The sequence below is a fragment of the Tetrao urogallus genome (genome assembly GCF_951394365.1).
Source record: "Tetrao urogallus genome assembly, chromosome: 15".
NCBI classification, from domain to species: Eukaryota; Metazoa; Chordata; class Aves; order Galliformes; family Phasianidae; genus Tetrao; species Tetrao urogallus.
The window spans coordinates 1,956,876-1,983,280 of NC_136828.1; the positions used below are offsets into that span (position 1 = coordinate 1,956,876).

Consider the following 26,405-nt stretch of genomic DNA (forward strand, 5'->3'; position numbering starts at 1 on the left):
TCAGAAGGACGGGTCGCCGAAGCCGAAGCGCTGCTGGGCGGCGTGGAGCTCCTGCAGCAGGGTCGAGTCGTCCAAGCCGAGCTGCGGGTGAGTTAGGGGATGACAAAACGAAGTGATTAAATGTCCTTTAGTCTGCCAAACCGTCCCGAGTGGCAAAAGTGGGATGGGAGCTCCGCAAGAACCACTAGGATTAGCATTAGAAAAAGATCGCCGAGGAATAATAATAGGTGATGGGAAGCTGAGGCTGTTCCGCCTGCAGCACAGGGCAGAGATGTGCTGAGCTCGCGAGCAAATTGGAGCCGGAGGATCTTTTAGACCACGATCGGGCTGGTCCCTGGGTAGGGGACCCCGAGAGGAGAGAGGAAGATCGCCGGGGGAGGGATAGCCTTTCTTCACGGAACCCCAGCTGATTCGCTGTAGCAGCCAGGACCACGAAGAAATGGGGGACAGATGGGGCACAATTAAAGTTCTATTCTCGTCATATGATTTAGAGAGCTGGAGGAAGATAGTTAAGGATTATCGTAGTGATCCAGTAGGAGTAGCTGGTCGCTTCAGGTACCTGGTCTTACAGCATAACCCAGGCTGGAGTGCTATCCAGCTGCTGTTAGGTTCCATGACTGAGATGGAAAGGGACCTGGTTTTAAAGGTGGCACATGATGAAGCTGAGAATGATATTTGGGGAAGGCATGAAGACATCGAGGATCATTTTCCAAGGCAGGATGCTCACTGGGACCCGGAAACTACAGGGGGAAGGGATCGTCTGCTATCTTACCAGGAATGGGTGATCAAAGGAATGGAAAGAGCTATCCCCAAGACAGTTAACTGGGCTGCATCATATGCAGGAAGGCAAAACCTGAAGGAAACTCCTTCAGAATTTCTGGATAGGTTAAGGGACACGATGAGGAAACAAACTTCCCCAGACCCGGCTTCAGAATCGTTACTGATAGGAAATTGAGCAGCTCAGCACACTATTGGGATGGATTGGCAGTTGCACACACCTGGTGGTGGCCGAGTGGGAAAGATGAGCCATCCGATCCAGTTGCAAATAACAAAGCTTGGCCAGGAGGCCGGGATCCCACGGCCACAGGCGCTGCCTATGGCACTTTTAAGAATTCACACTAAACCCCGAACCAAGGAAGGATGGAGTCCATTTGAAAGCCTTTACGGCAGACCGTGCCCTGTGCAGAAGGGTACTTTGGAGCAAATCAGTGAGGAACTTTGAGCAGATATGTAATTAGCTCAAGAAACAATTGAGAAGCGTTGAAAAGGCTGTGTTTGATACTAGAGCACGGGGCATGGATAGCACCATGCGTTACGTGGAGATCATGTGTGTGTTAAATCCCTCTCAGATTCTCCACTGGAACTGCGGTGGGAAGGACCACAGCCAGGACTTGTAACTGCACACACGGCCACCAAGCTGGAGGGCTGACACCACGGATCCACTCTACCCGACTAAAGAAGGCACCTAGAGCTGGTGACAGCAGAGAAGAAAGGACCTTTTTGGCCAACTCCTAAGAAGAATGTGTAAGCTGTGTGTGATAACCTGCTAGGAATTGCTGTGGCATGGAAGGATAACAGCTACCTGAATGTCACCCAGGCAATGGCCCAGAGTCTCAATCTGACGAACTGCTGGGTTTGTACAGCAATGCCCAGGAATGGGAAAATGGAGCTTCCCTTAATGGGAATTCCCATTCCTTATTCAAATTGGAGCTGGCCATATGACAATTTCTAGGTTCAGCCTCTTTCTAGGAACGACACAATATGCTGGAAGGTACCAGAAGGGAAATGTTTGCTGCGACAGTCCGAAACTAAACTCCCTAGTGGAGAAACACTGTGCTGGGGGATGACAGCCCACCATTGCCTTCCCCACAAAGCCCAATCCCTGAGCACGTGTGTTATAAGAACAGCACCTTTCCCAGTTACGAGTTACAAGCACCACCCTGGGAAGCTTTAGTCCTGGAAAAAGGGCAAGGGGAAGTGAGTATGGGGGAATTTCACAATTTAAATGCCACCAAACGTCCAGGGGATAAGCGGTGCCCCCTCCCAGTGGTGACAGCGTTAAACCACAGTTCCTGGTTCCATTCTGGATGTACCCCTGCTGGGCTGTGGTGGCTGTGTGGAGATAGACGCGCTGGGAAATGGTCCCCACAGAGTTGGAGGGGCGCTTGTACGCTGGGGGCACTGGCACCATACGTCTCCATACATAACTGTACCAAAGCCCCGATGGGAGTTCTGAGAACCCCAGGGAAATTAGTGAAGAGGGCATCAAACCCTGTGGTAGAAAAGCCTGCCGGGTTCAATAGCTTTGTTAGATGGTTCGTTCTGTCTCTTGGGGTAAGTGAACTGGAGAAGGCGATCGTTAATATTTCAACCACCTTAGAAATAATAGAAAATGCAGCCGCTGATGCAACGAGGTCATCGCAAATAGAGCTTTCGATGCTTAGTAAAGCAGTGCTGCAAAATAGAATGGCTCTGGACCTCCGAACGGCTAAAGAGGGAGGAGTTTGTGTGATAATTAATCAGAGCTGTTGTGCTTATCAGACAGGACTCAGAAAGTCGAGACGGACCCACAAGCCATACGGGAGCACTCTAAATTGCTTCATTAGGTATCGATGCATGACACCTCGTTTGGGTTTACAGAGTTATGGGAACGGCTCCCCAGTTGTTACCTAATTTTGAGTGGCTAAAGCAACTCTTTGTGGCCTGTATTATTACAACAATCGTGCTCATTTAAACGTGCATTGTGATGAGAGGCATATTATGGATATGCAAAACTTCTGGGGATGAGGAATGGAAAAAGCACAAGCTAAGGCAGAAAGTGGAAAGTTATTTCAAAACTTCCCTTTTCCCGAATGGAGTAATCTAGCAAAACAGAATTTGCTAGGTTCAAGAAAAGGGGGGTTATAGAGATTGATTCTGCAAATCACGGGGAAATTGCATCTCAGCACGAGTGCTGAGATCCTCCCAGAACCCCCGCGAGGAATGAGAATGGCTCCCTCCATGCTCTGCCCTTAGCAGAGCAGCTTAGAGCAACCAAAAGAAATAGCCCACGCTCTCATCACACATGGAAGGACGAGAGTTTGGTGCCCACACTCACCTTGGTGGCGTATTTGTAGCACTGCTCTGCCTCCAGCTGCCGCCCTCCCTGCAACACAGCGGAGAGGGGAAGGGGGAAGGAGTGGGCTCAGGGAGGTCCCAGCAAGCACTGATGGCGCTGCTTGTGCCACCTGAGCACTGCAGTGACTGCTCCCCCAGCCATTTGTAGCCCTGGGATGGACACGGTGTTCTTCAGGCTCCCTTGAGGAGCTGGCTGGGCACTCACCTGCAAGCAGACAAGGGCCAGGTAAGCCCACACTTCAGCATTGCTGTTATTTAGGGCATTGGCTTCAGAGAGAGCATCCTCTGCTTCCACCATCTCTTCCAGCTTGAGGGGGAAAGAAGAGAGGTGTGAGAAAAGACAAACAGCAGACAGAAACGGCTTCACAGCTGAGCAGGCACCTGTTCTAACAGCCAAAAAAACACTATAGATGAAGCATTCAGCATGACTGCTGGCACTGAGCTGCCCTGACAGGGAGGCAGGGGCAGGAGGAAACCAACAGACTGGGTACTGACGCCTTTGTCTGCAGAAACCAAGCAGTCCAGCCCCATCATGAGCTCTCAGGACCTGCTGGCATGCATGCATCATTCAAAACATGACTCTGGTCCTGATGCCTCTTCCCACAGAGGCTCCCTGGAGGCAGGAGGGGCTGCAGCCAGCTCCCAGGACACCACTCAGCTCCCTTGTTTTTGGGGTCTGCATCTTCGTGGGAGGCTTACATTTGTCCAAAGGGGAAACAGAGGAGCTTGAGTTCCTCTGTTTGGTTCTTTCAGCCAAATCCCTTTGGAGGGAGCGTGCAAAGTGTACCCTTGGGAGACACTGCGCTGCTGGTGGCTGTGTCTGGGTGTCCTTGGCAACCCTTCAGAGGTGCTGGATTCCTCTGGGCAGGGAAAGCACCGAGATTCCTCACTGCTGACAGCCTGCTCAATCCTTTGTGGTGATGTGCATCAAGTTAAGAAATATCCAAGTTGGAAGGGACCCGCAAAGATCATCAAGTCCAACTCCTGGCTCCACACAGGACCACCCAAAAAAATCAAACCCTATGCAGGTCATGTGCAGGCAGGCACTCAGGGCAGAGCCCAGGCCCAGATGATGTGCGTGCCATGACATCCTGGGGCTGAGGGCGCTGGCAGTGGGACAAGGAGGGGAGGGACGCTGCCCCTGGTGCAGTGCTGAGGCTGACTGTTCTATTTTCCACCTGCCATACAAGCAGCCCAGGGTGCCACCCTGTGACCATGACAGTGCACAGCACATGACAGCTTCCAAGAGCATCGGTTCCACAGACTTAAGCATCGAATAAAAGCAAGCCTTGCGCACAGAACCAGACACAGCACAGATGATGTGAACTTGGGAACTCACACCTAACAGCACTTACCCTATAGCAGGCAATCCCCACTCCCAGCCAGGTGAGACAGGATGCAGAGCTCTTGCAGGCTTGCAGGTAGATCTGTTTCGCCTTGCCATACTGCCAGGAGAGAGATGATCACACTGTTCTCTGCATCCCCTCCATACAGCCTCTCACCTCAGGAATTTGCCCAACACCCCATCCCTGCTGGGGCTCAGACACCTCACTGCTGGGAGGCTGAGAGCTTTCCCACTGCCCCCAAAGCTCTGTGCTGCCAGGAACGAGTGCAGTAGTGTAAAAAACACCCTCATCAATACAATTTGAGTCTCAGCAGCACCCTGAGAGTCAAATCTGGCACAAAGGAGTAGGGCTGCTCCATGCTCCAAGGACTTCAGTACTCTGTAACATTTTGCTGCACTGCTGCATCTCAGCTGTAGCTGCAGGTAACGGTGTTCTGGACCTGGGATCTGGCATCTACTGGTACTCGCTTTGTGGAAAATGCCCTACTTCCACTCCTGCGTGACTCCTCACCTCTTTGTCTTCCAGGTAGATGGAGCCCAGGTGCAGGTAGACAAAATGCATGTCTGCAGCATCCTCCACAAAATTGACCGTTCGCTCATAGCACTCCTTTGCCTCCTGCAAGTCTCTCCTCAGGTAGCTCAGGTGTCCCTTCTGAGCCCAGACATTGGGATTCTGTGCACACAAAGCCAAGAGTGAGACGTGGCTTGGAGACAGGCAGGAGAGAGACCTGGAGGAGGACCCCTGTCATCAGCAGAAGGGGGGAACTGACAGGTATTTGATGAGAGCAGGACAGGCTCTACGTATGGAATAAAAATCAAGTCAGCAGGCTGTCTGCATAACACCAGCAATGGAAGCACCCTCCAGCCTTCCCTGCAGGATATCCTGGCCCATGCAAGGCTCCCAGGTACCATGCAAGCAGCATTTGGAGATGGCAGCTTTAAAGCCTGTGCACCTTCCATTCAACCCGACTCTGTAAAGCTGCCTTCTCTCTCTGCTGAATAGCGACCTTGTTCCCCGTGAAACAGGGGCTGACTCACAATGTAGGGAAAAAGGATCAGGATATACACGTTCAAAGGGAAAAGAAAAGCAGACAATGCAGAAGAGGAGTCCTCACTCAGAAATGCTGCCTGTCTGTGCGTGGAAGATGACAGACAGCAAATAATACGCTGGGTAATGAGGAGGGCAGCGCTGCAGCCGCAGCCTGGGGAGGTTCATCAGCTGTGATTGTCCTCCCCCAGAGAAACTGCTGCAGATTAATATTAGAATCGCTCGAGTGGAAATGAAACATGGACTCTGGGTTCACACACACACAAACAACACAGGTGGAGTCTGCCGCAGCGTTCAGCCTGTCTGCTGCTTTGGGACAGCATCCTGTACTTGCAAACACCAGGAGGATTACCAGGAAGTCAATCCTGATGGCTTCACAGAGACATTCTTCACATTTGGAGAACTCTTCCTTCAGCAAGCATGTCCGGGCCAATGCCAGGTAGTAAGCACTGGAAGGGCCTCCCTGCTGGCTCAGCAGCTCGTGGGCAAGGGCCATGCGAACAAACTGCAAAGGAATGGCACACCAGCATGGCTGGGGGAGCAGGCAAAGCACAGGCATCCCCAGGAGGACACTGCTCCTGCCCTGAGTGCTCTTCAAGGAGGACTGTCTTGCTCTTGTTTGACTTCCACAAACAGGAGACGAGATTTTGTTTTTCTTCCTCCGCTTTGAAAATGTGCTTCCCATTACTTTTAGGTCTGTTTTGCTTTAAGCTGCTCTTTCTGCCACGTAAAATGAAAGCAGACAGCTTAATATGGCAGTCAGAGAAGTGTCGTAGAGATGGCTGTGTGGAACAGGGACATCCCACAAGTGACACAAAAATTGCTCTGACATAAGCAAATGTCTGAAAAAAAGAAATACTGCTGTATTGGAAGCATCACTTCCAATGATGAGTAATGCTTCTCATCTCTGGATGTACAGAGGGCACCCCTGCACTGTCTGGCTTGGCTGCTCACTCCACATCCATGCAGTCCCAGAGCCCTGTCTGCCTGAGGTGTCTTCATCCTCAAGCAGCACTTTGGTCTGAACACTGCCTGGCCATGGGTTTGCATTTCTGGGCAGTGCATTTGCTGCTGGAGTAGCCTCAGAGTGTTCTTTAAGCCCAAGAGGGGCCTTTGCTGGAGCTTGCCAATTTGGCAGTAACCCAGGGAAGGAAACTGCAAATCCCTTCCCTCCCTTCACTCCATGTTGAGCTGACCTGGATGGCATTGAATTTCATCAGGAATTCCACTGCCTTCATGAAGATTGTGCAGGGAGGTTCCCCGTGTCCTGAAACAGGGGATGGATCTGTAGGAAAACGCATCTCCATCAGTCCCAAACTGAAACAAGAGCAGGGCTGAGCCCCTAGCAGGGACAGAGGACTCCCAGTGACACGGTGTGAAACCCAGAAGATGGCAGGGGAGGCTCAAACAGCTATGAACTCAGCATTTTCTCCTGAAGGGCCTCTGTTTTTATGGATATGAGAACAGAACAGCCCAGTGGAGCCATAAGGCCCCAGCCCTGCCATTTCTTTGCCACCCACAGGAGTGCAGAGCTTTGCTGCAGATTTCCCAGCTAATGGGAAAGAACAAGATGTCTCACCTTGGCATCAGGACTGATGGAGCCCACTGCTCCAAGTTATTTCCCTCCCTGCTGCTTGCATAAAGCCACCTCCCAGCCCTGGGCTCTCCATCCCACAACCAGTTTACCACTCCCTGACCTTCTGAGGTTGTCTCTGATGCTGAAGCCTCTTCCTCGGGTGCCATAGAAGCAAAGGCAGGCTCCTCTCCCATCTCTGGCAGCTCGTTGGCTGAGCCATCTGGAACCCCCTCTGCAATGAGACCCCCAGCAGCCATCAGGTGCAAGCAAAAGAGTTTGCCCTAAACTGGCCGTTTTGGAACAGAACTCCAGAGAAATGGGAGAAAACACACAAGAACCATCAGATTTCCATAAATAGGATGACAATAGCTTGCAAGAGGTAATACCTGGCTCTGGAGTCTTGAGTACAAGATTATCATATGAAGCTAGAAACAGATAAAAATGAGGCAATATCCCTTCCTCTGGCATATGACACTGGAGGCCTGCCTGCCTGCCTGCGGCGCTTTGCTTGGAGTGGTGATGCTGTCAAAAATAATCAATCTTTTCCACAGCCTTGCCAAATATTTAGGACTTGGGACAGAAAGCCCTGGCTTGGGTTGAAGCTGGATTCACAGAGGCCCCAGAGGAGGCCTTCGGCTCAGAACTGCCTCTGAGCAGCTGCTCTGTTCCTTTTGAATTGGTCAGACTGTGCATTCCAAGCTGTACTGGAAAGTCACAGCAACAGCTTTCATGAAAGCTAAACCTGGACAAACATAAATTACACCAGTCACAGTAGCAGCCCTACCCTTCCAAACCTTGGAAGGTGCATTTGCTCTCCCCAGTCACTCTGGTGGCTGCCCACACATCTATTTATCACCACTGGGCTGGGCCAGAAAAATAAGTGCAAAGACTGGTCCTTCTCTTAGGCTCTGGATAAGATCAGCTGTATACCTGTATTTCAGCCTCAGCATTTAAAGCAGTGTACTTGCCACTGTTGTCTCTGGCATAGTTCATAGTGTGTTGAAGCTCACAGCCCACTGCTGTGTCCTTCACCCGTCGTATTTCTCCTCTTCGGTCTCACTGTTCTGCCCTGAGCCCCCTCACTGTGCTATAAAGGCACCTCCTGGTTTTGCTAGGAATTACCTGGCCAGAGCTGTTCTGTGCTTTGACTGGAAGACCTCACAGACGTAGCACTGATTTGCTTTCTCCCTTCCCCAGAGATGCTTCTCTCCCTGGCCTGCTGTGCTTGGAGTTTCTTCTTGGCTTCACGGAAGGCCATTTCTGCCTGAATATAATTATTCTGCAGCTCACAGAACAAACCTATCAAATACAGAAATAGCAGCGTGAGCAGAAATCCAGCCCTCAGTAAAATCTTTCCCTTAGTGCTCAGATTACAGCAGTGGGGAGGAGCAGCAGGAGAAAAAGCAAGGCTCGGCTGTACAGGAATGCCTTCAGCACACAAGCTGACTTGCTTTTGTACCTGAAAGCGTCCAGGCTACAACACTGGATGGCTCCAAGCAGCAAGCATCCTCAAAGAAAATCTCTGCCTCTTCATTGTGCTGCAGCATGACTGCCACAATCCCACAGAGCAGCAGGCTGGGGATAGGAGCAGCTCCCTGTCAGCAGCATGCAGGACACCCATCACCTTCCCACCCTCTGGGAGCACACAGCACCTTCTCACATGATGTGGGTTCAGAGAAAGAGCCTCCCGGAAGCACTCCTGGGCTTTGAGGGTGTCCTCTATCAGGAGGCAGAATGCCCCGTAGTCCAGCCAGTACTGGATGTTGTGCTGGTCCTGAGCTATCCTCTGGACACAAGAGATCAACATTGGAGGGCTCTTGCCATCACCCTCAGCACACACAGTGCACTGAGAAGACAGCTCTGCTACAATCATAGCTTTCCTCAGCTCAGTTTAGCAACTATTAAGCCCTCGTTTATCCCATTCTAGGGTTTCCCTTAATTGGGATCACACTGAGCTTCCTCTAAGCCTCCTTCACCTGTCAGTATCCTCCAACTTAAGCTGGCCTTCTCTTAGCCACCTGATTGAGAACCCAGTGCCCCCAGTGCTGACCCGGCGTGCCTTTTGGACTGGCTCATCCCATTTCCATTGGCCTTGAAACTGAAGACTCCAGCGACCTGGCCAGCTGCTGCCTCACATCCTCCAGAGAGCAGCATCTCCCTAGGAAAATCCCTCACACATTCAGAGTGAGTATCCTGCTCGTGTTCACCTCCGCCCCGATGGTGGGCTGCCTGCCAGCCCAGATACACGGGATGGGGACAGGGAGGGACAGGGGCTCCTTTACCTGCTGGTGGTAGAGCGATGCCAGCTTGTAGTCCTTGTTGACTTCAGCTTCACGAGCAAAGAGCCAGAGCTGCTCATCAGTCATGCGGATTCGAGGGGCAGGAGAAGAAGCTTCTTCATACAGTAGCTGGTAAGAAGTGAGAGAGTTAGCCCTAGCCAGGGTAAGAAGGAGGGTGTGAAGGCTTTGTGTGATCTCATGACGGTAGCAGTCCCCAGCCCAACACTACATGGAGCACACCTCAGCACACCTCAGCACAGCTAGGGCTGGGTGAGTCGGAAAGCTGGTCCAGCCTCCAGCTGCTGGGGGCACAGCCTCGCAGTCCTGTGAAGCCATACCATCCCCAGGCACTTCTACCACAAATGGAAGGGGTTAATACCCATCATCTGCAGTTGTGGCAAATGAAAGTATCGCTCAGATCAAGAACACTTTCTGCTTCTGTTGAGGTGTCACTAGTGACCTCAACTCAAACTGGAAGGCTCTGCCTTGGGTGTGGGGGGCAGCAGATGGCAGAGACCCAGCCACCCTTGCCATGAGCCAGCTACAGCAGCTGTTACCAGCTGCATTTCACAAGTTTCACCGTCTGGATTTCACAGCAATGGGATATGGCTGCACCAGATCCTGCCTCTGCACGTGGCTCAGGGCCCATATGTGATCACTGCAGCAAATGGAAGCACAAGCCTGCAGGTGTCTTGAAGGCAAAAGCACCTTCGCTAGAAATGGTGTCTAGCTCTGGATTCACAGTGAAGCTGTATCCCAAATTACCCATCCCAGCCAGTGTTCCTCCCTACCTGGTTCAGGGCAATGTGCATCTGATCCACAAGGTACACATACAGCTCACTGAGAAATGCTTGGAACTGCTCCTGGCTCTCAAATGCTGTGGTCTTCAGGTATTTTTCCCTCACAATCTTCACTACAGCATACTGTGGAGACATGTAACACTTGAACACGGCAGGTCCCCTGAATGCTCCGCAGTCAATAACAATACAGAGCCATAACATGGATTGTCATAGACAACATCCTGAGTTGGAAGGGACCCGCAAAGATCATGGAGTCTAACTCAACTGTCTGAAGCTCCATCTTAGTTCTAAGGAAGAAATCCAGCCCAGCACTTAATAAAGGTAAAAAGCAAAACAAAACAAGCAGGGATGAATTCCTTTCCCACCTCTGTGCCCTTGCTTTCCTGACACACAGGTGGCCCTTTGAGGGACATGTGAAGAGGCCCCTTCTCCCTTGGGAAGGCTGAGAGTGTGCAAAGCAGTCAGTTTTGTCTTCATCGGGATACAATATGGGGTAAATGGGTGTGATCAGCTTTGCAGCTTTCCCCTGATGACAGGAAAAGTTGGTGCATGACCAAAGCAGCCTGCTCTGTCAGGAAAAAACTGGCCTTCCCCACATCTCTGCAACAGCCTTGGGTGACAGGAAGGGATTCTGTAGCAACACATCATGCTAAGTTATCACTGTGGAGCAGCAGTTCCTCACTGAGAAACTGCCAGGACAAAACGAGCAGGGAAGTAAAACAGCACAATGGATCCCTGCCTTTAGTTGTTCCTTAAAAGCAAAATATTTCCCAGAGCTGTTGAGCTCAAAATTGAGCTGACGCCTCTGTTCCTCCAGGGTTTGATGGTCTGTTGCTCCTTGGTCTGGCGGCTGCTTTCCAAACAGCTCGTGATATTCACTTAGGATGGCAACAGCAATGCTTGCGATATGCTTGTGATAATCTTCCACAGCCTAGGAAATAGGGAACATCAAGAAGTAAATAAGTAATCAGATTTCAAAAGTCACTTATGCCATCAACCTTGAAATGTGTTTTATTTGCCAGAGCCCACGCCTCCCATTAACTCCACCTGACTCAAGTTGCAATTAGTCTGTCACACAGCCCTCCCTGTCCATGCCTCAAGGCTGCAAAAATATCTGCATGTAAATACAGAAGAGTTCCTTCATAATTAGATATTGTTCCTGCTACATTTTTCAATCAGAATCCACTGTCTCAGTCCTCCTTGTCTCTTCTGTAGCAACATAACTGGCTGCAAATAAACTGTATCTCGTTTGCTGAGAGCCCTTTAAAGCCACAGGCCAGTCCTCCTTCCCCCTCCCCCCCAGAAGGAGCAGTAATATCCATAATCTCAGTGGTAGAAGCTTCCATGCATGGCAATAATCAAAACACATCACTTTGTGCACTCCAAACAGTCCAGCAAAAATCAATTCTGCAGCAGTGCTGGGGTCAGCTACTGAAGCATCGCTTCGTCCCCCACTGTTGCTCTGAATTTCCCCTCAGCCAGGGGCCATCTGAGGACGTCCTCCTTCACTGGCCATCCTGTACCTACAGAAAACCAGCCGGTGTTCTCTGATCATTTTCTGGGCTCAGGAAATTGAACGTGCAAAAGTCCTAAAAAAAAAATAATTCTGGGGGACCTGAGCGTGATTGGGGCTGATTCTGTTCCTATTTGTCTGGGCCTGAAGAAATGCACAGAATAGTCTGAGGCAAGAAACTGTTGGGACTGCCCAGAGACAAACAGCTCTGGTACCTCTCTCCTCAGCACTTTCAAACACCCCCACACTGCTGCTTCCTTCTCTGCTGTTTCTAGATCTCTCTCCTTTTAAGGGCTGCGAATCAAGTAACAGCCCAGAAATGATTTCCCAAGGCATAATACTACAAAGGTAACACATCCTGAAGTTTTCTGCATGCTTCCTCTGCAAATCTCATCTGCGCGTTGCTGCAGGGCTCAGACTAAAGATGAAAATCTCTAAAGTGAGAGGGATGAGGACAGAATGAGGTGGCAGGGTGTTGATGAGGCCATAGGCTCCTGCACATACCTTCTTGGCTCCTTCAGTCCGGGGAGGCAGCGGAGGGCGAGGGGGAATCATCTCCTTGACCCTGTCAATGTGAAGACAGAAGGGATCAGCCTGACACCTGTCAGCAGTGCTTGGTGGTTATCTCAAGCACAGCCAACCTGCAGTGTGAGGGCTGCAGGCTGTCACGTCCCAGAGACACCTTACAGGGAGCAAGGTGCAAGAAACTGAAGGTCAGACCAAGGTTGAAGTGCAAAGACCAGAGCACCCATATTCAATGCTTGCAGCTCATCCTACTGCCTCGAGAGAACTAGCTACTACTTCACTCCCTGCTGATGATTACAACACTCCACAGGGAATAGATGGGATTTATTCAGTTATTTTCATCAGGCTTGATGGACCCGTCACACAAAAACTACTGTGAAACTTCAGCCCAGTGGGTAGGGTTAATATTTGCTATTGCTGGCAATCATAACCACTCTCCTACAGAAGATGATCTTCTCATCAGGTTGTTATTCTTTTAACTCATAACCTCCTAGGTCTGCCAGAACACCTGCAGGAAAGGTAGCAAAGCTCTGGAGGTAGGAAAGCTCTGAAGAATGTTATCATGGTAAACCTGGGCCATCCCACCCATCAGGTCCTGGCATCACCCCTTGGCCATGCACTGACACTGTATCACTCCTGTCTGTACCACCACTAGGGTTACAACGACCTCCCAAAAACTGGCCAAAGATCCTTAGGACTACTATTAAGACTGTACTGAAACCCTATGAGTCAAAACAGTGTAAATTCAGTGGGATTTTATCAAGGTTTCCTGTTTGCTGGCACTAGAGCACCTTCAGTCCTTAGAACCCAATCCTGCCCACCTAAAAAGGTGTCACATCCTGGTGTTGGCTCCTACACGATCAGCAAAGCAAGCTGCTTCCCCCACACCAAAGCTAAATCCTGTAACTCTTCCGCCAGCTTACACAGCTTGCGAGCAGCTGGCTTCCCCAGGTTCAGGTCTGTGACCACTTCTCTGTATGCTCCTCCGAGTATCCGAAAGTTTCAGTGATGAGAGACTCAGCTCTCACCTCGCCCACATGAACAGTGATCCACAGCCTCTGCTTCTGTCCCCACGGACCTGTCATCCCCCATCAGCTGCTTTTGCCCGTGAGCCTCAACAGGAGGCCTGCAGCACAGCTCCGAAATAACCTTCAGAAAGCTGCTGCTCCTGCTGGTCCCTCATCCCACGCAGGACGTATCCCCACAGGACACGAATACAGTCATCTAACTGCACGAGGCTGCTGTAGGCACTAGGGGAGATGCCAGCTCTGTGGAAAGCTCTGTGACCATAAGCAGCAACATGTCCTTTTCCTTCTTCTGCACACCCTGCCGTGCTTTCTGATCCTCTTGTTCTGCAGTGCCTCCCTGCAGAGATCTGGCACCACTCCTTGGGAAGCCACTGAGCCTGCACAATGCCGTGCCCACACTCACAGTCCCACTGCAGAAGGGCTCCCATCACCGCCCTGTTACCTCTGCTAGTGGCACAAATGAGAACCAAACTGCTTCACTTCGAGATGAGAAAAAGAAAACCGAGCACAACAGCAACTCGAGCAAAGTAAGCGAGCAGAAGCGGAGGCTGACAGGAAACTTTGGATGCAGTCCAAGAAAAGGGAGTTGTGGTTTGCTAACGAGCTGCTTATTCAAACCACCTTCCAAGAAATAAGGGAAAAAATAAAACAACAACAGAAAAGCATAACTGCTGAGTGTGTGTGCCAGGCCACGTGTATGCGCCATCAGCTGAAGCCCCCCAACAAAGAACCCTCTCTGCCACTCAGATCTGATTTTCCAGGCTTCCCATCCACAGCTGCACAAGGCAGGAGAGCAAAGAGGAATTACACTGAATTTCTGCAAGCTGCAGTAGAGTAGGAAGCAAATAAAAAAGCTCACGGGAAAGTCTACTGTAAGGGAGGCTCATTTTCCCCAAACCTGTTTTCTTGGAAAACAGCAGGCAGAACAAAAGACAATACACATACTTCCTGTTGAAAGAATGGCTGCTGCTGTGTGGTTTCTGCTCATATTTCTGGCTGAAAGAGATATACTGCCTGTGCACGATATGGTTTATTCATTTGCTGTATTTTCTCTTTTCTATCCAATAAATTATACATGCTAGGTCTTCCCTAGGTAGCACCACAGCAGGACTACTGCTCTATGGGCAGGAAGCAACCGCCTTAAATTAAACACATGGTGAAAGCCTCAAAGCCTCAGAGATGAGAGCACAGCTCTACAGCAGAAGGGTATGAAAACCAGAGCCCAGGAAATGATAGAAAGTTGTGAGAATTTCAGAAAAACAACAGGATGCTATTCTGAAGCTAGGGCAGTGCTACCTTGTGCAGTCCACTGGTGGCTAGCCCTGACCAAGCAGCTGAACATCACGTGCAAGAGGCAAGCACAGGGGGATTAATGGGAAACAAAGCCTGGACAGGAACGCAGATACTGTTGTGCAGAGATGCCAGCTCAGATGAATACAACTGTTTTCCAAACCCAGGCAATGCCACTGCTGAAGCAGTGTGGTGGCCCTGTCCTCCTGATTTCAGTTGGTGTTGGATGAAGCCTTCAGCTGCTGCTTGCAGAGTACTTCAAAGGGCAGGCACCCTGTACAGCATGGTTTGTGTCCTGCAGAACTGAGCTATCAGCTCCAGAGTTATAGCGTGTCTTTACACCTTTACACACCTTTTGGTGAGCTCCTCTTGCAGTCGTTTGGGTACCAAAGCCTTGTCCAGCTTTATCTCCATCACCAGGAATGTTCCTGCTTCAACATATTGCTGTGAAGATAAACATTGCTCTCAGTGTTGTGCTATCTCAAGACATTACTGACAAGATGAAAAACTGAACATTTAGCTACAGATCTTCAGCAAATCCTCTTTAAACTGCAGAGATCCTGCTTGCTTTAGAACTTGCACTCAGAAATGATTTACGGTTGAAAAATTCACCTTGAGAAGTCAGTCTAGGAAGAAAAAAAATGAGAGCAGCCAGCCGATCAGTTTGCTTGGAAAATGAATATGCATTCTACATATTTTGAGGAAGAAGTCACAAAAAGGAAGAAACTCTTCTAAATAATGCCTAATTATTTATAGAAGCCTTCTAGCCCAATGCTAGACTTTCCTCCAGCTGGACATCACTGGAAGAACTCCAGGACAGCATCTGCGTAAAACATCCCTTGTCTCCAGCTCACTCTTAAATAATTTAATTACGTGAAAGGTGTGAGACAGTGATGCAGTGATGGTCTAGCAGTCTTTTCTTCTCTTTGGACACACAAAATTACCTCTCCATCAAGGCTGAGAGATGTGACACTTGCAGCTTTTTCAGCAACATCTGACGACTGGATTTTTGGTGCATTGGATGTCTATTGAAAAGCAAGAAAAGACATCTCAGTTTCAGATCCTAACCTCATGCCCTCATAAATTTAGGATGTGATCACGTTGTACATTTGTTCAGATAGCATTTACTAAAATTTCAAGGTGATGAGCATCCCTCAGCTGGCTAAGGCAGTGCAGCATCCATCCCCGATTCTGATTAGCTGTGATATAGAGAAGGACCGAGCGTGTTGCAATATGTGTCTCTAGACCTCACCCTTCTGTTGAATTCCTGTTCTCTGGTCATCTTCTCCTTATCTTCCCTCTGGGCCTTACTGGGAACAGCTCTGGAAAGAGATGAACTGGTTCCTGGGGTCTCTGATCCTTCTTTAATCAGACTGATCTGCGGACGGAGATCCCGCAGAACGCTCTGCTGTCTTTTAGTCTGAAGGGGGTGGAGAGTGGAAAGAAAAGAGGGGAGAGAATCAAAGGCCAAGGCATTCCTTTGCCTTAACCTTTCTCATCACAGAACACATTAAGAAACTCTGCAACCTCATGCTCTCCCCACAGGCAGTTAGTTTCCTGTGCTCAAAGGCCAGCCGATACCACACAGCTGCACAACCTCAGGTCTGACTGCTAAGAAAGGAGCTGCTTGAGAAAGCCTCACTGGAATCTCCTTGCTTGAAGGCTGCAGTTTCACCGGGGCGCTGTCCCTGGGTTCCTGTATGAGTTCAATCCTCGGTCTGTCTCACAGGCATGGACTTGCCTGGTGATACGAACTGCTAGAAGCAGTGGCTACCCACCCCAGGTCTGCCCTGCATTGTGTTTTGGGTACCCACCCCAACCCGCCCTGGGGTGACTCAGCCTCCAGCCTGCTTTCCCAAGCAGAGTAATTTCCCTGACAAACCTGCAGCTTGCTGGGACCAGGTTTTTCACTCTGCCTGTTTACACACTGTGTGAGCACCCAGGCAGGGCTCCCTCCCAGCTGTCAGCGTTACAGGAGTTGGGCCAGCAAGAGCTGAGCCGTGTGGCAGGTTCTGCTTTTCCCCCCAGCAGCTGGCACCCAGCAGCAGCAGGGAGGCACGGAGATGGGCTGTAGTTCCCCCAGCTCCCATGGCATGGGCAGCAGCACTAAGGGAATGTGGGCAGTGCATCTGCCCTCCAGAAACAAGCTCAGGTCTGTTTCAGGAGTACTGTGGGAAAACGGAGACGTAACTGTCACTTTTAGTAACAAGGGGGGGGGAGGGAAAGCTAAAGACAAATAAACCTCCACGAGCTACAGCTGAAAGAGCTCCAGTGACAGCTTTTCTGGTTGTTGCCTGGGGTAACGCTATCCTTTTAGAGCCACTGTTTGCTCTTCCCAGCAAAGCAGTTCATTTGTCCGTGTTCCTGAGTGGGGAGTGAGATCAGCTCTCCTTACTCAGCTGCTGACAGAGAAGGGAGTGCGCTGAGATCCAGAGCCTCCCCCAGCCTCTAAACCTGCTCACCCACACCAACAATCCCCACCTGCCTTTGAGGAGGCTGCACCTAGCAGTTTGTGTCCTTGCTCTCCAGCTCCAGAAGAGCAGTGAGCTCTCAGGGCTGGCCTCCTAGCACCTTTCTGCCCACCCTTCCTGCTCCCAAACACCACGCTGCTCACCCTGCCTGCACCCATCCCGCACAAGCAGCTGCAGAGGTGGCACGGAGCCTGGCTGTTTCACCAGCTCTCACCTTCTCGAGCACCTCACTGTCCTGGTAGGCAGAGACACGAAAAGCTCCTCGGATCCGCTTCACGCCAGGGCACAGCAAAGGCATCATGTTGACATATGCCACACCGTGGAAGAAAATCTGCCTGTCCTCATCTCCCTGGAAACACAGATCAAGGCATTGAGATACTGAACAGACTGTGATTCTCTTAAGGGAACAAGGTCACCGATCCCATTAAGAAAAGGCCATGCAGCAAAGCAAAGCACCTGACAAGCCAGGGGCTCTGTCACTGGCACACAGCCAGGACAGCCCAGACAAAAAAACGCTGGAGTCATTCGATACATAGAATATCAATTTTCTCCCAACCCCAGCAGGGCAGCTGTTCTCTCCAATGCCCACAACTTTGCCACTCCTCAGCGCAGTCTTGTCCTGATACAGCTGCCAAATTGCCAACCACCTGGTTAGGAATCCAAATGATCCTACCAGAGCTGCGAGCATCTCAGGTTTGATACAAGTCAGGTAGCTACAGAGGCCTGGGTGCCTAGGCCAGCAGCAGACAGTCAGGGTGAAGTGAAGTACCTCTGTCATAGCTGCAAAATGCTGGCACCGGTGGGCGAGGAATGAGATTTACACCAACTTACACGACTTTGCCCTGGAACATATTAGGGACTCTCACAGAATCAGCAGTCAGGAGCAGAACCATTAGCAAAGGAGCTCTTCCTCTGTTATGTCACTTCAGTTGAGGTGCAAAAGCAGAGCTTATTTGCACCCACAGAAAGCAGGCATGAATTTCTTCAAGATGCTCGAAAAAAGCCCAAACCAAAACAACACTGGCTGAAGATAAGCTTAATGAATTACTCCACTTCTCAAGAAGTGCCCCCTCCCTGACCCTTTTCCACCAAGCTACACGCCTCTAAGCTTTTAGGAAAAAAATGTCACCCTCCTTTGTTTATTTAGCAGCTCTATAAGGCTGATTAAACCCTTCACAAAGCCTCCAGCCCTCTGACTTGCTTTGGCCGGTTCAAGGCTGGTTCTGGTGTAACAAAGGCATGGAAGAAAAAAGTGCCCAATGACACAACGCTGCTCCACAAGCCATAGCAACGTGTCCCTTCCCACTTCTACCTTGTCAGCTTTGCTGGTTTTCCCTTTGCTGGATGAGGTCACTGGCATCCTGCAGACCTCCACAGGCCAGTACTGGCACTCCGCGATGCGCTTCTTCAGGCTGAATGCAGAGGAAAGCACTGAGAATTTGCAGAACTCAAGCTCTCCCCATCCAGCCACGCTGCCCTCCCTTGTGTCCCAGCAGTCCCAAAGCCCCCCACCTGGCTTTACGCTGCCCCACTCCCATGACAGAGCAACCAGCACTGCACCATTGAAAGACATGTACTTTAGGAAGCCCTGGGACGTGTTCCTTTCCATCCACTGCTATATGCATTTATGGCACTACCAGCTATAAAGTGATTGTGAGAGCAACACACACAGTTTCTCTCTCTTGGCGACATCAGAATTGAAGCCAAAAAAAAAAAAAAAAAGAAAAAAAAGAAACATGATTAATGTTAGTATAAATCCAAAGCGGATCCCAGGCTGAGGAATACGTATGTATGTGGTGAGAAGGGAAACAAAACCCCAACAGACAGAAAGGAATATTTCCACATGAGAAATTCCTTGGCTGTGAAATGCATAGCCATGGAGAAGCTGAGGCCAAGAACGTTGCAAGAGTCAAAGAGAAGTGGGATGCCTATCCTGATCTTGAGCATACCTACAGCTATTAAAAGTTCTGTTTATCCAATAAAAAAGCAAGTGAAGAGTGCCCACGTAGAGTGAAAGGATTTTAATATATTGGGAATTCAACAAAACTCAATTAGCAGCTAAGAGGAAAGCTGTGTGGGTTCACCACGACTGCCCCCCTTCCTTCAAACCTTCAGGTGACAGTGATGAAGAGGTCATGGGAGGGAACACAGCCGTCATTAAGTGTTTGCACTGCAGAAGGAACAGTAACCAGCTCCAACTGCTGGCAGCAAAAGAGAGCATTTACAGCCTGAAGACAGCAACTACAGCCAATTCATCTTCTCCCACCGTTGCAGAGCTAAGTTGCTGCCAGCAATTAAAGGCAGTTAAAGTGCTCTCTTGCTACCACGAGCACCTCCAGCCAGCAGACAGCACAGGAGATGTATGGCCACATAAGAGGTCTAAGAATGTTTGTGCATTGCTTCTCACTGCCCAAGACAGGTCAGCTAAGTGCATTCTTGAGCAGTTCCCCTCATCACTCAGTGCTGGGAGCTTCCTGTGCCCCTTACACGAGTACTGCAGCAGGATCCAGGTAACAGCGTCTTTCTGTGTCCCATACGATTCTCTTCGTGCTTTCTGCCTGGATCCTAAACTTCCTGTCCTGGGAGATGTAGTATATGGTCAGGAGTAGTATATATTGCCAGGAGAGCGAATTCCACAGCCTGCACCATCCCCAAATCACCTCCCTAAAATGCTCCCTGGGATAGAACACGACTCAGAGAGGTGTCCCACTCACCCAACATGGGATCTCCTAGCAGAGTAAGTTAGCAGCCACAGCACTGGGAGCTTGGCTCACAAAGAGGCAATACAAAGCCTCAGCCCAGCAGCTCGGGAGTGAGGACAAGATTTGCCACATGCACCCCTGGGAGCTCTACTGCAGTGTGTTTGCATGCCTGTGGTAAGCCAGCATGCCTGCTGGCTTGCAGAAACACCTCCATGCCCAGACACTGCACAAAGAGCTTGACCATCCACCTTCCCCCTCCTCCTCCTGTAATCTAAAAGTCTTTATCAGTGCCTTCAGGGAGGCCTGACGGTTCTCTTCCAGCCAGAACACTGCCAGCTCTTCCTCACCTTTGTCTTGTTGAGCTCTCCATCCTCATCCTCATAGGGACCACCAAGAATGAAGGAGTTGGGTATGTTCAGAGCACCAGGGGCCAGGATATTAGCAAGAGACCATTTTTTGGGTCGGGGTAATGGTTCTTTTTCACCACCAAGCTTCAGGATGCCATTCATGAAGAGCAAGGGGACTTCTTTCTAAAGAGACACGAGAATGAAAAGACTTCTGCTTCCAACACGAGCAAAAGCAAGTGCCAGCTGCTCCAAGCTGTGCTTAACAAAGCAAGGAAGCAGCGCAGGGGCCTGGCTTGAGGAACAAACTCCACCACATGCATACAAAGAAGGGAGAAAAAAAATCATGGCGTGGAAAAACGCTGCCAGTTTCATCCCCAGTCTTACCACGCTGTTTTTTATCTGCGTTACAGAAACACCAGGGCTGTACCCCCATGGGCCGCTCACCTGTTCCATGGTGGGGGATAACAACTTGCTGTGCAGCAGCTGACACCCACCTCGCTGTGCCAGGACCCAACCTCACCTTCCCAACTGCTGGTACTTGCAAGCAAGCCATGTAGTTGTGCGATGGTACAGCGGGAACAAATGCTTCAGGAACAGAATAAGCTGCCTCCAGCGTGACACTCAGGAAGTTACCATCTGACAGCTGACTTGCAGAAAGCAGGGGCTTTTCGGTGCACACAGACACTTCAAGAGCACACTGCAGGAAAAAATGATTTAAAAAACAGCTAATAATTAGACAGGTATAATTCTCTGCTCTTCAGGGAGAAGCAAACAGAAACCCGAAGCTAGAATGTATAATGTTATCTCATTCCTCACTTCAGGTGCTAAAGGAAACAGACGGGCACAAGAAAGGAATTGCATGGTCAATCTTTCCTATGTCCGAATTGTGATATTTGTGTGTTCACACCAGAGCCTACAGGAGGCACAGCACATGTATAGTCAGGATCTCTGACAGAGAAAGGAAGAACACCAGGGATAGAAAACAATGCTCGTGATCCAGAGCGTGTGAAAGCTGTGGCTGTACTTCAGCTCTGCCCTATCTCCATGCACTGTGTACAGTCATTAGCTACCTGCCCGACCCCAGATGAGTGCTGCACGATGAAAAGCCAGCTGTTCAGCATTTGTCCTCATCTTTCCTCCCTAATGGGTGGCCCTTTCCATGCCTTGCTTATTATATCATTTAAATACAGGAGTGCAAAAGCAGTACCAATCCACCTTCTTCACTCATGGCGATAAGTAGATGGAGACTCGGGAGCAAAGTCAGACATTTTTCCACTCTCTTACTTCACTCCCTGTTTTTATTCACTGGGTACTTTTCAATCTGCTGAATGAATGAGGGCCTTGCAGGAAAGGCAGTTGGAGGTTGTGCAATAATAGACTGTGAGACATTTTATTCATAGAAAGGAAGACTAATGAAGTTGGGCAGGTAATCCTGCCTTTGCCTTTTTCTGATTTTTCGCTATGATTTCTATCTTGAATATTTTTTTCCAAGGCAATTTGGTAGCTGCACACATTAGCATTTCCTAGCACGACCTCACCTATCATAAGCACCTTGGGACAGACGTCAATGGGAGTACGAAAAGCCTCCAAGCTTTTAATATATAGGGCTGTAATATATCTGTGACGAGCTAGGTGGCTGAGTAATGCTCGTCTGCCCCATTAAAAAGCAGCAGAGAGCCGAATGAGCAAAGGAACAGTTCCAAATTCCACATACCTTGGCCTCCGGGTGAAGGCTTTCTGATGGAGAGGTAGACACTGCATACAAAGGAGCCAAGACCGTAAATGAACACTGTCCTGAGAAGAACCAGCAAGGAGGAAAGCATACAGTGAGACCCTCTGCAGAAAACCACAGCCTTAAAGTTGTGCTGCTACAACTCCTACAGCTGAGCTGCTGCTGCCATCCCCTCTCCCCTTCAGCCCCAGCTTTCTAAAGACTAAGAAGTCAATTTTTGTCAGGAGGAGGTTATTTATGATGAGGAGTCCATGAGCAAAGATCAGTAGTGCCAGGGAGCAGGAAGCATTTACAGAAGCTGTGGAAGTCCATGTTGTACCTTGTAGCAGAGGTAGAAGGTCCAGCACAGCTTGGCCGAGTGGCACGGTCTTCTCCTCCTTCTGCTTCTTCTCCTTCTGCAACACTTCTATCACTGTCACTACAGAGAAAAATAGACAGGAGCTGGCAGTGTTTCTCAAACAGCTTCAGAGAAGTTTGGAGCAGTAAGTTCTGGCAGGGGCTGGAAAGGGCCTGTGTCAGCTCCAGCACGTGTTCCTGTATCACCTCACATGGCTGACAAGAACAGCAAAGCCAAAGGGCCAAGCCAACATGAAAGGGGATTCTTCCAGCTGGCACAGAGGAGAACAGAAGGGCTGAGATTCCCCCACTGCTGCTGCTTAAGTGCTATTCTTGAACATGTGACTCCTGAAGCAAGAAGGCAGAGCGCAGCAGCGGACAGCATCACCTCCACCCCTCCAAGGAGTGAGAATCTGCATCATCAGGTACTTACAAAGTACAGGTTTTTGTGCAATGCTGACCCAAGAGTTGGGCCCATCAGTGCTGTACTCAAAGCTGGCCGTGAAGTTATAGTTTGCCATCCCGTTTGGTGAGACATCAGTCTTGGAGGAGTTCCCCAGGATCACTCCGTTGTACTCCACACGAACCAGCGTGATCGACGTGTCACTTCTGATACTTTTCTATGAAACACAGACAGAGAGCAGATAAAGCAGTTGGTCTGCAACAGAACAAAGTCACCTCCGGGAGGGAGCTTCAGATCCCCAGCCTGGACAGAGCACATTGGTGAGACTCTGGTTGTTCCACTGCAAGAATGGGGAAGAAGCATAGATCACAGCTGTGTTGAGACCTGTCTTTAGGAAGGACATTTCCTGCTCCACCACGCTCAGGGATTAAGAAGGGGATGAAAGTCATAGTTAAAGCATATCCAAAAATATCCCATTGATACAGAACTTCCAGGAAGGCTGGGATTTTTGTTGTGTTCTAAGGTTGTCTCTGAGCTGACATGGCTGTGTAACCAAGCCTAGAAACCAAGTCAGGGCTCCAGCAAGCTCTTTGGGGAGCTCTGGAACATGCTGCTAGATGAAGAGGTCAAAGTTTGAACGCGTCTCCACCAAAGGTCACAAACACAGGTGAACAGGCATGGTGACAGCACAGCACCTCCCAGCCACACACCCAGACAGCCCCGTGCAGCAGGCACTTCCACTGCAGGGCAAGGAAGAGATGAGAGCAGCTGCAGGAGGAACTCCCTGCAGGAGAAACACAGTTCCCTCTTCCATCCAGAGTGGCCACCCTCCCTGCAGGCAGGGACCACTGTACCCAAACTGAGTGTCTCTTTCATCCTCAGCAGCAAGGATGCCTAACCTGCAGGGCCGGGCCCTGAGCTGCTGCTCTCCATGTCACTGGGTTAATTAGTTCCATGTTGGCTTTTGTACAAAATGAGAATTCATTCACTTGGTTTTAATTTTGCATCCTGCTGACTGCCTCCTCCAGCATGCATTATGCGAAAGGCTAAACAGAAGAATCCAATTAACCTTTCCCATTAATTATCTTATTCTCCTCTCATTCTTCCCTACAACTCTAATTAAACAGATTCCATGTTTAACATAGTTGGACCTTTTCCATATTATTGCTGTTATTGCATGTTTGTAAGCCTCTCCCCTTTAGCCATAGCCTCTACTAGGACAAAGCAATATCCCAGACACAATCAGGCCACTGGTCTATTATTTTCAGCACGGTTTCCTTCCTTTTTACCTTCTAATTCTCACCTAAAGTGCTGTTTGTACACCTAACAGTGCGAGAGGGACTCAAATACTACAACACTAATATATATATATATATTTTATTTTTTTAGATGCTTTTCATTTGCTTTTTCTATCTGCTGCAAGAGCTGAGGTAGGGATTTCCATTTCTCTTCTTGCAGCTGTAGCAGAGCAGCAAGCATTTCCTCCCAAATTCCAGTTCCTCTAGAAGACTTTAAGAACAGCTGGGTTATCACACAGCACATGGAAATCACAGTAGTTATGTATTAGTCTGAATTAGGTCAGTCTTGCACTATAAGTGCACTGGACTCGCCACTTTTTGAAATCTAAAGCCACTCTATTTATTTCAATTCAATTTAGCACTGTGGTAGCTGGGCTGAAAATCTGGCTTTATACCCCGGGACAGGTCTTTTTAGGCTTATTTGTCTCATCAAATAGTTTTCACTGTGCTTTCCTTAAAAAAAGCAGCAGCCATTTACAGACAGCAAGGCAGGGAATGCACAGAGACACATTTCAAACCAACAAAGCACCAGAGCATCTCTGGACTGCTGCTGAAGAGGTGTGTTCCCGAATCTAAGAGAAGCACAAGCCTTAGAATCATAGAATCATTTGGGTTGGAGAAGACCTCTCAGATCCCCAGGTCCAACCCCAACCCACCCCCCTGTACCCACTGACCAAACCCCTCAGTGCCACATCCCCATGTTTTCTGAACCCCTCCAGGGATGGTGACACCCCCACCTCCCTGGGCAGCATTGCCACTGCATCACTGCTGTCTGTGAATGTTTTTTTCCTAATATCCGATCTGAACTTCCCCTGGTGTAACTTAAAGCCATTACTTCTCATCTTTCAGTCTGCATGAGCAAGCCCTCAGTGTGGGGCAGAAGCCAGAGGCCGACAGCCCTCCTTCAGCCCTGCCACCTCACATCCGCTCTAGAGTGGGCTCACAGCACAAAAAGTCATACAATTAATCATAGAATGGCCTGGGTTGGAAGGGACCTCAAGGATAATCAAGCTCCAATCCCCTGCCACATGCAGGGCCACCAACCTCCCCATTTCATACCAGCCCAGGCTGCCCAGGGCCCCATCCAACCTGGCCTTGAACACCTCCAGGGATGGACGGGGCATCCACAGCCTGTCTGGGCAGCTGTTCCAGCACCTCACCACTCTCTCTGTAAAGAACTTCTCTCTGACATCCAACCTCAATCCTGCCTCTTTCAACTTCAAACCATTTCCCCCTGTCCTGCTGTTATCCACCCTTTTCAGGAGTTGACTCCCCTCCTGTCTGTAGGCTCCCTTTAGGCACTGCAGGCTGCAATGAGGTCACCCCCAGCCTTCTTTGCTCCAGGCTGAACAAGCCCAGCTCCCTCAGCCTGTCTTTGTAGTGGAGGTGCTGCAGCCCCTGATCATCTCTGTGGCTCCCCTGCACCCTCTCCAACAGCTCCCTGTCTTGCTTGGCCTGGGGGCTCCAGCCCTGGACGCAGTGCTGCAGATGGGGCCTCACAAGAGCAGAGCAGAGAGGGACGGTCACCTCCCTGTCCCTGCTGCCCACCCCTCTGCTGATGCAGCCCACGATCCCGTTTGCTTTCCCAGCTGTCATCACACACTGCTGCCTCACGTTCGGCTTTTCAGCCATCAGGACCTTCCCTGCTCAGCTCTCATCGATTAAACCAGCTGAGATATTCCAGAAGAGCTTTACCAGGTCCTGAGCCTTCACCACAGTGATCTGGACCACGTTTCTCAGTGACGGCAGCGACTCGGGAGCAGACGTAGATGTCTCAGGAGGGCAGGACTCCTCGGTGGCAGGTGGCCCCGCTGGGACCTCCATGGCTCTGCAGGAAGAAGAATGAGAGAAACGTGGAAATGCTTTCTCCTTCAGCTGTGACAGGAGGGTCTGCCCACCGTTCTGAGGCGGGGGAAGACAAGGCGCCCTGCCGACCGCCATCCCTCAGCTCAACCCCAGACCTGCGGCCCACAGGAGGGCCAAAGGCAGCAGAGCCCTTCCCGAGATCTCAGTGCGGGCTTTCTGCAGCTCCCAGCGCCCCAGCACCCTTACCGCAGAGCCCGAGGAGCCGGGAGGAGACCTGGGCGTGTGGAGCGGCCAAAGAACCAACGTGAGCCCCGGGAGCCGGGCTCGGCGGCGGCGGGACGCGAACCCGGGTCCTCACCTGCCTCAGGGGCGTGCGGCGCCGCGTCTGGCTTCCCGTAACCACGGCAACCCAGCGTGTCTCGCGAGATTGCCAACATTCGCGAGATCTTAGCGCAGGGGAGCGTGTGCCAATCTCGCCGCCATCTTGGATGTGGGCAGCCTTTGCCAAGCCCCTGTGGGGTTGGGGACCTCTCCCCAAACCAAATGTCAGCGTGTCCCCAGCACCCCCAGACTAATCTGCATCCTGTTCCCTGCCCTAGCAGTAGCCGTGGGGCCTGCCAGTCACTGAGCCTCACCTGTGGTTGGCCAGTGGAGACCCTCAGCCCCCCTGCTCTGTGCCCCTTGGGGTGAGGCAGCGCCCTGCTCTAGGTATGGGTATCCAGGAGCAAAGGACCAGGAGAAGGGCAGTCTGCCATCACCCTGCTGCTTTCCCACATCCCTCCCCATGGG

At 50.4% G+C, this 26,405-nt stretch overlaps 1 protein-coding gene across 1 annotated transcript; it reads right to left on the reverse strand.

Annotated features, from left to right (window-relative positions):
* On the reverse strand, positions 1–26,053 carry CFAP70 (cilia and flagella associated protein 70; the record flags this gene model as incomplete). Its single annotated transcript, XM_079543072.1, has 28 exons — positions 1–81; positions 3,098–3,145; positions 3,323–3,424; positions 4,473–4,562; positions 4,974–5,135; positions 5,863–6,015; positions 6,707–6,795; positions 7,208–7,318; positions 8,209–8,385; positions 8,546–8,661; positions 8,739–8,872; positions 9,369–9,494; positions 10,157–10,288; positions 10,905–11,096; positions 12,183–12,243; positions 14,874–14,965; positions 15,466–15,546; positions 15,774–15,941; positions 17,207–17,341; positions 18,305–18,404; positions 19,480–19,571; positions 20,042–20,224; positions 20,562–20,738; positions 21,756–21,835; positions 22,093–22,191; positions 22,543–22,729; positions 25,506–25,638; positions 25,863–26,053. The coding sequence occupies 28 exons, from the start codon at positions 26,051–26,053 to the stop codon at positions 1–3; spliced, it is 3,492 nt and encodes a 1,163-aa protein (XP_079399198.1).
* Positions 26,054–26,405: the final 352 nt, after the last annotated feature.